This window comes from Achroia grisella, unplaced genomic scaffold (assembly GCF_030625045.1).
Source record: "Achroia grisella isolate CSIRO2021 unplaced genomic scaffold, CSIRO_AGI_Agris_v1 utg487, whole genome shotgun sequence".
NCBI classification, from domain to species: Eukaryota; Metazoa; Arthropoda; class Insecta; order Lepidoptera; family Pyralidae; genus Achroia; species Achroia grisella.
This window is the reverse complement of record NW_026712891.1, coordinates 5,133,748-5,148,500: the sequence shown is the minus strand read 5'-3', so window position 1 is coordinate 5,148,500 and position 14,753 is coordinate 5,133,748. Positions and strand designations below refer to the sequence as shown.

Sequence of the window (14,753 nt, the reverse complement as noted above, 5' to 3'; positions counted from 1 at the left end):
CATACAGAAAATAAAATAAAATCTTGCCGATTTAAAGAGTAGTGTAGACGTATTAGATAAATGTAGGATAACATTTATCGATTTATGTTTTAATCGATAAATTAAAAAAAATACTTCACTTATTCTAAAAAATATTTTAAATTTAGAACACTACATTATTGTTACATTGGCAATTTGACACAAGGGCATCACAGTAGACAGAGGTGCCAACTATATGAGAATCCTCGTATAAGGACGACATTAGTGGTCTTCAGTACAAGTACATTTTCATTATCGTACAAGTTTGTAAGAGATTTTATCAGATATTTTATTTCTTTCTTCGATGCTTCATAAGTAAGTTAGGGGTAAGTGGTTTAAAGTTGCCAACTCTGACGGAAAAATAGTAATATGTATATACTTATATAAAATTAGCTAATAAAAAGGGATTTTTTTAATAAACCGATAACATAGAATGTATTTTTATTTTTGAAGAAATAGAACACATCAATAACTGTATGAATTCAAAGCTGAGTCATTCACTACTTAATGAAATATTTTTTTCATATCTATAAATTTAAAACATTTCAACAACAAAATGGCTGTCAGTGAGTTGGTGGCCGGTGGGAGGCGGGGGAGGCCGTGTCAATATTAGCCCCAGTGGAGGTGCGCGTGCGCCGGTTTCCGGAACTGCACCTGATCACACAGCCGCTGCCGCAGTTCCATGCTTCGTGGCCTACATGGTGTTTATGAGTTCCATTGCAAATCCCACATATGATATTACGGAGATTTTAAGTTGTAAAATGTTAACTTGTAACCACAGATAAAAAAATATTATGTATAATATTATAGTTGTATCTTAGGAATAATATTTAAATGACTAGCTCTGACCCTCAACTATATCTACTTTTTGAGATAAAAAATGGACTGTGTCCGTAAGATACATACACACTCATTTTCGCATTTATTTATTATGGATTACAAAGTATAAAGACAAGACAAACTAGCAAATTTCTGTTATAGCATAGGGGACAAACGAGCAAGCGACTCACCTAATGGTATGTGATTACCGCAGCCCATGTGCAACACCAAGGGAATTGTAAGTGCGTTATTGGCCTATTTATTTTAAACTAGCTTTCGGCCTGCGGCTTTGCCCGCGTGGACTATAGGTTATCGCGCGATTAAAGATCCGTGCTCAGTTGTTATATAACCTAAAACTTCCTCTTGAGGAACTCTATTTATTTTGACTATTAAGCGCAGTATAAAATACAAAGTATGTTTCTAATGATTTATGGAAATGCTGAAGTACAAAAACTATATGTTCATACTTTGTTGTTTATTGTTGTACATATTTTTAGTAAATTAACTAACTGCTAAAACTAATTTTGCGTTTCCAAACAGATATTTATTTCAGTATTTTATTTCAACTCCCATAAGTAGAAAGTCCTTATTACGACTTGATAATTTTGTATATACATATGCTAAATATATACTAAAACGAATGGTGATGATTCTTGTTGTAATTCTATCGTTTACTAACTGAATATTATTCAGTAACTTATTAGAGCAATTTATACTCAAATATTTAATTCATATAGCTGTGTAACAAATAAATGTATAAACCCCTCCATGCCTTTTATGGGACAAGGAAGCTTATTGCCTCTTAATCACCTGTAGTATCATCACAGCAACATTGTTTTGTCCACGAGGGAGACTTGTTCGGCAATTATTACCACGCTCGCGGCTTAATAGTATTTTAAGTTTTCATTCTTACTCGGACATTGTTTCTTCTTTATTAGCTGATAATAATAACAGGACAATTCATAGTAACATCTAGTCCCAAGCTAAGCTGAGCTTGTGTTATGGGTACTGAGCAACTGATACAATTACATTTATTTTTTGTAAATACAAAAAATCATGCTCATTATTAGAAATGTTTGCACCGTGCAAGGAAGCGAACCCGCGACGCGTACAATACCACCGAGACTCAAATCATTAGATAGTATAGATCCGTGTTCGTGATATAATCTACGAGTATCTTAATGTCAAATTTCATTAAAATTCCCATCGTTCTGTTCAATTATCGTTGATCGTGAAAAGATAATAAAGTTACAGACAGCACATTTTTGCAGTTATACTTTGGAAGTCGTCTGTTTTATATCCTTAGTAAAGTCGATTCCTAATAAAGGGAAGTGTTAACTTCTTTACTATCTAACTCTTTTACTCTTTCCTCTCTTATTAATTTTGACCCATTATTTTGAATTACTGGAGAATTTACACTTAATTTTGACCCAATGTTTTGAATTACTGGCGAAGTCACAACAATGGGTCAACTGATGCTCATCGTCATCGTCTTCCACTGGTGCGGCACTAAAATATCAAGTTAGTGCAAACAGAGGCACCTATCATCATCTATAAAAAAATGCATGCTAAGAACAAGGCCTAGATATATATGTTATATATATATATATATATATGTTTTCCATCACCCTGTATGTTGATTTGGGCTCCTTTCTGCCACCGCCTCTGACGCGAAGCATAATGATCACAATCCAAATATTTGTGGAATTGAAAAAGTCAGGACACGGTGTCAACGAACTTGGTTCAACCACCTGCATACGGACCACCCCACATGCATATTTATATATACACGACAATATAATAACTATGCATTTTTATTAAAATCTGTCCTATAGCAGGAATCTTACTAATATAAACGCGAAAGTTTGTAAAGACGAATGGATGGATGTTTGATACTCTTTCATGCAAAAACTACTTAACGGATTTTGATGAAATTTTATAGTAATACAGGTTATACATCAGAATAACAGATAGGGTATAACTTAAAAAGATATTATATAAATTTAGCGAAATATAATGATAGATGTCAAGTAAGTGTGTTGCAAATCAAGTTGAACAAGTCAGCTAACCTTATATAAGCAAGTAGCTTCTAATTGTGTTAATTTCTCAATTGCATAATTAATGTAAATGTCATTATTGAAAAAACTATTATTCAAAAACTTGTAAAATATATGGACTAATTAATAATGGATTATTAATGAAATTGGGAGGACTAATATGTCTTACCATCCTGTAATTTCACTGCTTATCTCATCATTCTGCTTCCACATTGTACGAGGACAGCAGCCGGGGCTCTGGGCACCGCGGGGTTTTCCATCCAGCTCGAAATTTGATTTCAAATAGTTTTTATGTCCATAATTTATATGTCGCAAGATCGTATGAAGTTATTGTTTTTAGAAACCATAGACAAATTATAATATCTCTACATTTCATCAATTATATTATAGATTGGAATCCAACTTTATACGATGTTTTAGACTCTACAGAGTCATATTGCTAAACTAATACGAACGAATTTTTGAGTTTGACTAAAGGGTCTGCCGAGGTAGCATATGAAATCTGCACCAGCTTCTCTTAAGGGAAATTTACTTTGTTTTTGTAGTTCTACCTACGATAGTTTAATACCCCTAGACTCTATTTATGAAAGACATTTTTATGTTTGCTATCATATATAAATTAATTTTTATGCTATCTTGGAATAAAAATCATACATGTAGATTTTTAATGGATGAGAATAAAATATTGCACCCATCTCTAATAATAATCTATAATAATATTGACCACCTCGGTAGTCTAGCAGTCTAGCACACCGCTTTACGTCCGATGGTCGCTGGTACGATTCCTCGCACGGCACAAACATTTGTATTCAAGAGTATGACTGTTTGTATCGGTCTGGGTGTTTTCTATGTATAATATGTATGTATTTACGAAAAAAAAATTATCTATGTATTTGTATCAGTTATCTAGTAACCATAACACAAGCTTTAGCTAGCTTAGCTTAACTTGGGTCTAGATGGCGCTGTGTTAATTGTGCTGAGATTATTATTATTATTATTATTATCTATATATCGAGAGAAAATACCTCAATGAGATCCATTTACCTCCAATAACGAATTGGCTTGGCACCAGTAGAGGATCATAAGATGAAGTTAACTATTTTTTAACTGACTTGTAACTTTTTCTGCCAAATACATCAGGAATTAATAACGATGAATTTTAACAAGGACTACATAGAGATCGACCTGCACTATGGGCACTAGTCTTCATTAGCAGTGATTCTCTTTTCCTCCAATATAGGGTACTAAAAGAGTTTGTAATATTAGTACCGTAAGATTTTATGCAAAATATGTTTTTTTACATAAAAGAAAACAAATAGATTACACAGTATGAAAGCTTATTGTATTTTTGTCCTTTGAATTGCCATTACCTTTATTTTGGACATGACACGATGGGACGTATATAGGTGACAGTTACCACTTACCATCATAGGCCGTTAGATGGTGTGCTATTCTAGTTATATTAAAAATACCCTGACTTCCTACAACTTACGTCCTACGACATCCTGTTGACCATGATCGATTGGTATAAAAGAACCTATGGCCTTCTCCATCCTAAATGGAGTTAATTTCATACTTATTGAAGAAGCCGTATAGATATATTTACGTACCAAACAAATTGATTTTCTCATTTATAATATTAGATATTATTCCAATTCAAATCTTATTATAGGGAAGGTAAATATAAATAAAACAAATTCTGCTTATACTATAAAACTATACTTAATTAATAAAAGAAATCATGCGTCGACGGCGGTGAGATCACTGTTGCTGCTGTGGAGGGGCGAGCCGCGCGGCCTGCAGCAATATGTCGCGTTTCTCCTTCGGGAAACGAAGCTCTCGTGCTGCAAGACGTGCGGCACGGAGCTCCCGTTCTGCTCGAGCCAGCTCCCCCCTCAACACCCCCCCGGCTGTGGAAGCCGCCTCTCTTTCCCGAGCCGCCCATTCTCGAGCCATTTGCTCCCTCATCGCGTCATCTAATGCCCGCGCGGAGTAATGGGCCACCACTTCTTGCCGAGAACACTGGCGTTCTCGCATTGCGCGCAACGAACCATTCCAGTGTAAGAGCTGGAATACAGTCATTAACTCTTGGAATTCTAGCATCGTCCGGCCCTTGTTTGCTTCCAACATAAACCTATGGACGGAAACGTGTATTGTTAGTATTATTACATTATTACAGATCAGTAGATCTGTCACATTTATTTGTAAGTATATGATTAATAGACTTTCTTATTGAAATTAAAGTTAACCTAATAATTAAATATGTTTCCAACAGATGAAATTGAGAACCAACAGTTAAATGTATTAGAATATAAGATAAGGAAATAAGGATTCTCAAAGGCGAGATCAGAAAAAACTTATTTTTTTAATATTACTGTAATATTATGTTATCTGTGATATTACAAAGTAAAATAAAAATTAATATTTTTAATTGAATACGAAAACTTGAGTTACAACTAGCGAAAAAATTACCTAAAATTTTCACAAAAAATATAGTATACTTCAGAATGTTGTATTTTTTCCAATAATAAAAAACTACAGGTACATAACATAATTCTTACCGAAAAGCGGCTATTCCCGCGCTAGGGTCCTGGTGATGTGCCGCTGCATCACCAGCAAAGGAAGCTCTCGCCTCTGCGACCGCCTTCTCAATGAAATGCTCGGTGATACGCCTCGACTCATGCTCGTTGAACACGCTGTTCATCAACGCTATCTTGGCAGCACTGCGGCGCGCTTCAGCTTTTGTAGGACAATTCTGATGGAACAATGCATAAATATAACAGGAGTTTATACTACTAATATTACTTTAAGTATAAAATAACTGTATAGTGCGCTTTAGTCTTTGTAGGGCAATTCTGATGGAACAATACATAATTGTAAACTACTAATACATCTTAAAGTATAAAATAACTGTACTACGTGACACTGCCCGCGAGTATAGCAGCCCTTGTGACACGCTTATAATATAAGTTTATATACTTAGGTATTATACCTGATAGAAGTTTTAGCCACTTATGTGGTTTTTGTGTTTTGTTTGTTGTGGTCAGTGATTTTATATTATATTCCACTGTTTATATTTTGTTGCAATTGTATAATTATAGAGTTAGGTAGATATTAAAAAAAAACGTGATTACAATAAAACAAATGTAGAGATATATACTGAATTATCAAATGAGTAAATAACGAAGATGACACGAGTATAAAAAAAGCAGCAGCTAAGCTTGCAGGAACTAGCAAGAAAGCCAACTTTATGTTTATATTATACAGAGTTAAGATATTACATTTCGGTTTATAGCAAATATATAAAGACATATCTAATAATAATAAATCAATAAACATGTCTATTTTACTTTACCTTAAAAAAAATCACACAGTACAGATTTATATATAAGATACATCTTATATACATATATGCTGACTGTATATACATATGAGTGTATGCTGATTGATTTACCTGAAAACTACCAAAACATGCGCCTCCGGGAAGCGTGACATAGCACACATAGGGCGGATGTGCGGCGGGGACGGACTCGTATATAACCAGGGCGCCACCTCCCCCCGCGGCACCACTACCGCGTGCTGCCTTCACTTGCCAGAATTCTTGAAGTGCTTCCACTACGTTCACAGTGGATAGTACGCCATCAGCTGATGAGACAAACAATAAACAAATTAATTACACAGACACCAATATTTTATACAAGTGGCTCATAAATACGACGAATTATTTAATGAAAGTAGCTGTGCCCGCAGTTTCACTTACGTTACACTTTATATTACTTAATTCTTCCGACAAGCTAACGGTTCTTTAAGTTTACAAAACAAGCAGCTTGTCGGAAGAAATAAGTAAGATAAAGTATAAAATATCACGTGCACACCTACTTTAGAATATGTTATAAATATAGATTTATAACACATTCAAATGAAGATACTAAGAACTATATTTAGAGTAGGTTATATAGATAGGAAAGAAAAGAACTCTACTTTACATTTATAATACATTTAGAAAGTCTATGTAAGTAAGACTTTCATATAATACCTGGCGCTATTTATTTACAAGACAATGAACTAACAGAATACTGTATGGGAACCACATTAAATTTATTTTCACATACACCGGATCAACACAAAGATATCAATTAATTACACATTGTTTCTTTCACTTAGCTTTTTAATGTCGTAGTTACTCGTAGTTTAGATATTAGAGAGATTATATGTACTAATATTATATACTATATAGACAAAATAGGTACCCGCTTTTGTCCAAATCAAGTATATTTTTAAAATTAAACATAGCTTATGCTTTGTTTAATTTTATATATACATTAATGTTGTTTTATTTCATATTAATGTTGTATTAACTTAATTATAAGTAATGATTTGATAGATAGTTGATATTTGATTTGATGTATATTTCTTGATAAATTAACTAACCAACACTAATAGATTTATCAAAATTGGATTTCTACTAATCTATTTCTATTACCGGACATCCTGCACAAAGGAATATCTAAAAAATGCGATAGAATACAATATATTTAGTTGCCATTGAAACAAAAGAAGAAGACCGGAGATTACCCCGAACATCCCAACAAATCCCAAAAAGTTACCTCTTTATAACATTAGTATAGACATATAGATATATTACATGATTAGTTGCCTGGTACATATAATCTCTGCTTTGTGTAGGACTAGATGGTATTGTATATGGAGTTCTTATTTATTTAAACGAAATTATTAAAAACAATACAGAACCGAACACAGCTTGCTATAACTTCGCTCTCTATAATGAAATAAGCGAAAGCAACAAGGAAAGAATTATTAATAAATAAAACTATTAGGCTTAAACGTCGCTGATAAATACGACGAATTATTTAATAAAACGAATTCAAACGAAAGCAGAGGTAGCAATTAATAAATTGAGAGGCAGTTTTAATAATACATTAAACCAGCTTTTGACAAAAACCAGATATAATTTTTCAAATTAAACAATATTAAATATAGCATAAGTGATTGTTTTATTTAATATTCATGTAAATCGGTTTTTATTTGCATTAATAATGAATATCATTTTCATTAAATTCGCCCACGACCTATCATCATTTCACATGTGGAAGCACCGTTTACCATATTTATGTAGGTAGGTAGGTCGTAGATTTATTAAGTATGACACAATGACATAGAATATTCTCAATGTACTACCAAAAGGAGATTCAATTCAATATTCAGTTATTCCATTTATGTTTTCATATAACGCAATATTTTTTCTAGAATTGAATGGATTTTCTTAATTTTATATAATTGTTGGGTACCGAACTGTATGTATATATTACTAAGCAAAGTACATAATTAATTTAATAATTGTATAGATCAAATATGTGCTTCATGTCGACGGTTTGTTTTAGCAAAGGAAATATGTTATATAAAAACTGAACAGTAAAAAAGGGGTATTATGTAAATTGCTTAATTTGACGAACAAAAATACTATCTAATTTAAGATCCTTAGTTAATTTAAATGTATTTACTGTACAATAAAATGTTACAAACTATCAAACGAACTATATTCTATATTTTAAAACTACGTTCGAATAAGATTGAACAAAATAGCACAAAACATCAACAATTAATTTATTTTATATTTAAGCGGGGCAATTATTGTTTGTGTTTATATGTAAATTTAAATGAACAGATAAATTTATAGTAGTAGTGGTATATTTTATCCACAAGTGGATAGGCAAAGGTACGAGACCATGCAGCCTAATCTAGTAGTATTTCCATGTCTTTTCATTAATTATAAGTTTGTGTTAAATCCATGTATGTGTCCATAATTCAAATGTTTATAATTCTCCGATAGTTGCTATGATGAAGTCATAAATTGGTTTAAAAGTTGCAGTGCATTTGAATAGTTCTTTAAAACTGAATACAGACCACACTATATTTATTTAAGTCAGTTGTAAATATGACATTGTAACTATAGGCATATTTCGAACATTTTCTACTCTGCAATGTTATGACAATTCTATTGGTTTTGACGAAATCTGGCTGAGACGTATATTGTTTTCGGCAGTAACATATTGTATTGGATGTCAAGATTTAGACAGGGGAATACTTAAATGAAACTAATTTTCTATATTGCATTATTGACCTAAATTTCAGTGGGTGAATTATTAATCTTACTATTATTATGTAATATTCTCTTATCTGTAACATTAAAATACACGCTTAATAAAGAAATGCATTAACTCAAAACAAAAAATATGAAAATGAAGTTGATATCCATTTCCATATTTTTTTTTTGTTTTGAGTTAATTTGTTATTAAAATATTCTGTCCTACAGCATTCCTCTACACTTATTAATTCTACATCCCGGTTAAAAATACACATATTACACCGATGAACTCGCAATAAAAAATACGACTCAATTATAGTATGGACCTATATAAATATACATAGGGGATTGAAGTTGGTTAGTGCCTATGGCCCCATTGCTAGCTCTACCTCCACGCGGTTCACCCTGGATAACATCGTGGTTAATACCTGCTGAGTTCGCCAAGATGGCCTTACTTATCTGACTTTATACTATCGCATTACACTTTTATTGCGCGTATACCATAAGCGAAAACGAAAACACCATTCCATTATCGTACATTTAAAAAATTGCGACTAATTTTTAAATGTGTACAAACTTTGAAGTTTTAATGTAAAATTAACATATATCATACGATAAAGCTACTTCTACTTCTAAAGAAAACTTATGTTTCAATTTCACTTGAAACTGAAATGGAGTTGAAGTCTCTGTCAGAATCTTCAAGCGGTGTGTATAGGTGTCGCTAACACACGAGTGTGGTGGCACCTCCGCTAAAAATAGCTGACAAGTAAAGCCACTTACCGCACCTCAATTATTTCTGTATGCGACACAAATCTCCAGTTACCACTGACATATACCTTAATTAAACGCCTCACAGCAATATACAAGCTACACGCACAAGAATTAGTAACATGTTGATACTTCAACACAAAAACGCAACTGTCTGTCTGTACATCAAATGATTACAAGGCCAAAGTGATCCTTAGATAAAAAATAAATAACCGTGAATGTAAGGTTATGAATAAAGAAATTAAAAACAAATTCTTAAAGAAAAAAAATCTAATCATAATTACTTATTTATAAAATGGTTGCTTATATATTTACTTTGATTTTAAACTTTAGAGTTCAAAATAGTAATTAATAATTACTACATTATTTACGTAAACTCTTACATGTCAAATTGGGTGAAAAGATATCAATTAAATTAATATATGCCACATAATGGTCTATCTTTCTGTTTGGCATGAAGATAAGCTATTTTCTATCTAAGAAAAGCAGAGTACATTGTGGGTATAAGCTAATAATATGAATACATGATATATATATAATCTTATAATAAATATTTAAAAATAAAGCTGTTGATATAAATCAGTGGCTTTGTTTTCAAAACCTGTATAATAAAACCGGATGAACTTACTAGTGTAATTAAAAGCAAATTGTATGCAAATCCTACTCTATTTAATCCGCTTATATTTTTTGCCATTACTGTTATTTGCTTTTAAATAATATCTCCCTTGCGGTATTTTTTAACGAACTCTAATTAAGATCCATTTAATTGAATTGTATTTTCTTACTTGTATATAGACTTAGGTTTATCTGTGGCAGTTTTAAAAGATACGTTTTTTTTATGTTTCTTTTTTATAGAGCAAATTCAATCAAAAAACTGATAAAATTTTTATCTAATCAGATTTCTTTTTAACAGTAATCCTAAAACATACACATTAGTCATTGTTATATAAATTTGTTACGTCGCGTTGTTCACTCAAATCATTCTTAAACGGATGAATATGTTTAAATGTAATAATAATACACAAGTAATTTAGTATATACGAATACATTTACCATATTCTATATTACCATACAAAGATGAAGTCGCCAGTTATAAATAATACAACACAGTTTATTGATGCATGACCTTATAGCGACTTATGCACATCAGATATTAATAGACTGTATGTAATAACTTTAATAATACGTTACAGTAAATAGGGCATTTTAATTGGATATATATAACTAGTCGCGACTCTCGACTTCGTCTGTCATTTTTGAGGTAAAAGTATAATAAAATTTTATGTGTTATCTTTCACGTCAAATTTAAATTTTAGTCTATTCACTACTTTAGATGTGAAAAAGATTGTTACCTTTGCAAGCTAGACTTGTGAAAGAATCTAAATAAAATGAAAATTACACAAAAATTATTAAATAAATTCATAATGAAAATAAACAGAGAGACAAACGTTCTAATTATAAAATTAGTATGGAATTAACTTAAAACATTTTGAAAGTCCTATCGAAAAAAGTAACTTCCTTTTTATGGCAAAAAAAATTTGGGTTCGTAGTTTTTTTTTAACAATGGAAAAAAAATCTAAGTAATTGTGATACGTACATCACATCTAACATAATAAATACAGTTAGCTTAACAACTTTATCTACGTCGTAAATGAGTTGCTATAAAAGTATCTACAATTATAGAATTTCCTTAAGACAGTTTAATTTTCAAGCTTTAATTGAGCTTTAAAGCACCGACGCGACGCTGTAGTTCCCATTGATAATAAAACAACCGTTTGAGATATTACGAAGACAGTCTTCTATACTTCTCATGCTCGTCTATTGTATCTGTATGTTGTACAGAGTAACTTTATGTGCTATTAAAGTACGTTAAAACATTTTTTTATAGTTTCTTCCAAAATGTTTATTATTAAATGGACAATAGATATATGTAATATAAAATATTTATGGAAGACTAAAACAGGGATGTCAGCCCTACGAAATTTTTTGTATTCGGTACGAGGTACGAAAACATCATTCTCAAACAGTTAACTTTTTTTTCGGCCTATTCTAATGCTGTTGATCGCAGCTGGCATTTACAGCTCTTCCGGAGGAAAATATTTCACGGTTACTTTAAACACGGGTTTAGAGTAGAAGGATATATGAAACAGCTGAAGGCCAGCTCCTGCTTGACGGATACCTATATGTGCCACAAGTACACAAAGTAAATAAGCTCGCTTTTAAAGAAAGATATTCAGTTGACTTTCTTGCCAGTTCTTCTCCATTGAATCTGTATACTGAACTCAACGATAGGGAAAAAGTATTAATATAAAAAAATAGACATTAATTCCCTAATATCCTACAGGATTAAATGATTTTTGATTTCATTTAATTAAATGACATTTTGACATACACAAATTTACGAGTAAATTTTTCACCGTACTCACAACTATTTATTATATAGGTATGTATTTCTATGTTTAAATAGAAACTATAATACTGTATGATCTGATAATATATCAGATTACACTTGATTAATTGTTTCATTGTGATACAACTGAGTTCTAGGCCAGAATTTTATAGGTTATGTTTGCATACAAATGGCCACCCGCGTTTTAGTTTTTGCAGTAAGGTCAGCGATACACAAACACATAATTCAAAAAACATTCGCAATAATTTAAATCAAGATTAAATATATCTATGATAATGTATCTATGCAAAAAAATATTATACTGTGGATTTATTACACGTACATCGTAAATTTTTTTTCTATTTTCGCGTATGCGAACAGTATTATACAATTTCTACAATAAAATTTGTGCGATGGGAATTCGCGGTGTGAACTTACCTCGAGCTTTAGACTTGAATTATTAGGTCTTGTAAGAACTTTCTTTTATTATTTTTACAAGACTAAACATTCATGCCAGAACTGTTGGTTTCATAACAAGAAAGTACATAAGTAAGTATATAAAACAAGACAAACCACCGATTTTCAAAATATTATATATGTGAAATGTGGATAAAAAATATCTATTTATATTAATTTAATATGAATATGGAAAATATATAAATATTGTATTATTTTCGTAGGAAAAACCCAAGATTTTTATGACAGTGTCAATGCTGATAATATTCTAGAAATCATATAGATATTAATTTCTAATCCTAATTAAGGATTTCAATCACGAGACGCATGACTTCGTTCATCGAATATTTATGATGTAATAATTAAATTCTTCAAAGTTTATGTTGTTATTGAACAAAGACATATATTCTTAAGATTTGTGTTTTTATGTTTTAAAAAATATCTATATATCCAAATATGTATCTATATGCCCACTGATGGATCCTGTTTTATTAAGTTATAATTAAGATTTGAAAATTTTAGTATCTGATAGTTTTAGATTATTTAATATTGAAGATATTCAAACGATATGCTCATAACAAAGTCGGAAAATTACAAATTTAATAGCTTGTCATCGTCTCTGTTATAATATTTAATTTATTGAATATTAACGACGAAATAAAATGAAATAAAATACCTATATCCGGTTATAAGAAATAACCAAAATCTGTTTTAAAGTAAACTCTATCCTCAAATACAAAGAGTTCTTATCAATAATCCTGATATGAATAATAAAAATTAGCCGTAAAAATAAATAAACTAGAAACAACTTAATAAACATACTTAACTGTTTAAATTAAAATATTATTTCACATCTAAATACACTTAAATCTGTAATTACAATGTAAAAGTAGATAAAATAAAACGTAAAATAAACTATAAGTTTCATAAGGTTACATGATCATTATAAAAAAAATTATAAAGAACGGAATCAGCTGTAGAATCGCGTGAGTCAGAAGGAGCCGAGACTACAGACGATTGTGCAATCTGCAAGTTCGCAACAAGCTCGGCGTGAATCAACAGGCCGTTTATTGACTCGACTACGACCCAAGTGTGGAACTTTCGATGCGTCTAAATATTGCAAATAAAACAGAAACTGATTGGAGTTTGTTACTGTATATTAACGACTAAGTTATAATGATAAACGCAATTTATGTTGAGGAACATTGTGTTTTATGAAATTATAAAGAGATAAACCACTAAAAAATAAATTAAAATCCTATTTCCTATACACTGTGATCATTGATTGACAAGGGATGTATAATGATTATAATAAAAAAAAATATGGGAAATTATTATAATTGCTTTGTGCGAAACCGAGGCGAGCCGCTAATGTCAAATATTTTCACTGCCCGCGAACGAAAGATGTCATGTGATCCGTTTGAAATTAACTCACCCGTATTGTTATACTTCTGAAAGCTACTGTTTAGGAAAAGTTTGTTGGGCATATTTGCCAAACGAGAACAATTCAAGGTGAATTGCTCGATAACTAGTTTCGGTATATTCAGATAACGGAAGACGGCAATGTTAATAGCGGATAGTGTACGATAGTCGATGGTAACACAGGAACAAAGGATGCAGTTCGTAAGGAGCACGTTGCAAGTTTGCAAATATCAGCTGACCTCGGTACACGTCGTCGTAGAGGGGCGCGAGAGCGGCGTCGGGCGCGCCCCAGCGGGACGCTTCGGGGTACACCATGGGGCGCCGGGCGCGCCGCTAGCGCGACATCGCACTTCGGAGCACTCGCGCGTGCGTCCGCGCCGATCAATGCGCGCGCACTGCGCCTCCACTCCATAGTCTCCACTCACCACAACTCTGCACTGGACACTGTGGCCCTCCTACATCCTGCCGTACCACAGTGTAAACAAGTCACAGCACGTTCAATGCTCCTTTTCTGAGCTGATACTAACATCTGAAAAATTCCAATCATGTTTCTTAATTGATTAAAATCTATTCCAGTATAGGCTAGATCCAGTATAGATTCTAGTATAGAAAAATTGTTTGCATATATAATTTATCTTAGTCTCACGTATTTCACAAAACAGCTTGCTTAGTAATTAACTAAGTAATGATTGTTATAAATCTATTAAGATCGCAGTGT

At 31.9% G+C, this 14,753-nt stretch overlaps 1 protein-coding gene across 2 annotated transcripts; it reads right to left on the bottom strand.

Moving 5' to 3' along the window:
- Positions 1–4,591: 4,591 nt before the first annotated feature.
- On the bottom strand, positions 4,592–14,447 carry LOC131846040 (protein limb expression 1 homolog). 2 transcript variants are annotated; one of them, XM_059195252.1, is made up of 4 exons: positions 14,275–14,447; positions 6,349–6,539; positions 5,456–5,649; positions 4,592–5,028 (listed from the first exon to the last, which is right to left on the bottom strand). In XM_059195252.1, the coding sequence occupies exons 1-4, from the start codon at positions 14,348–14,350 to the stop codon at positions 4,656–4,658; spliced, it is 834 nt and encodes a 277-aa protein (XP_059051235.1). In that variant the 5' UTR covers positions 14,351–14,447; the 3' UTR covers positions 4,592–4,655. The 2 variants fall into 2 exon arrangements, with proteins under 2 accessions (XP_059051235.1, XP_059051236.1); XM_059195253.1 differs by lacking the exon at positions 14,275–14,447 and adding an exon at positions 14,049–14,264.
- Positions 14,448–14,753: the final 306 nt, after the last annotated feature.

What these genes read in the sequence shown, in the direction of transcription:
- LOC131846040 (XM_059195252.1), bottom strand. Translation starts at nt 14,350, where the DNA reads ATGGTGTACCCCGAAGCGTCCCGCTGGGGCGCGCCCGACGCCGCTCTC. An exon ending in CTACGACGACGTGTACCGAG is followed by an intron (nt 6,540 to 14,274) that starts GTCAGCTGATAT and finishes TTGTCTCATCAG; the next exon opens with CTGATGGCGTACTATCCACT. An exon ending in CATGTTTTGGTAGTTTTCAG is followed by an intron (nt 5,650 to 6,348) that starts GTAAATCAATCA and finishes TTGTTCCATCAG; the next exon opens with AATTGTCCTACAAAAGCTGA.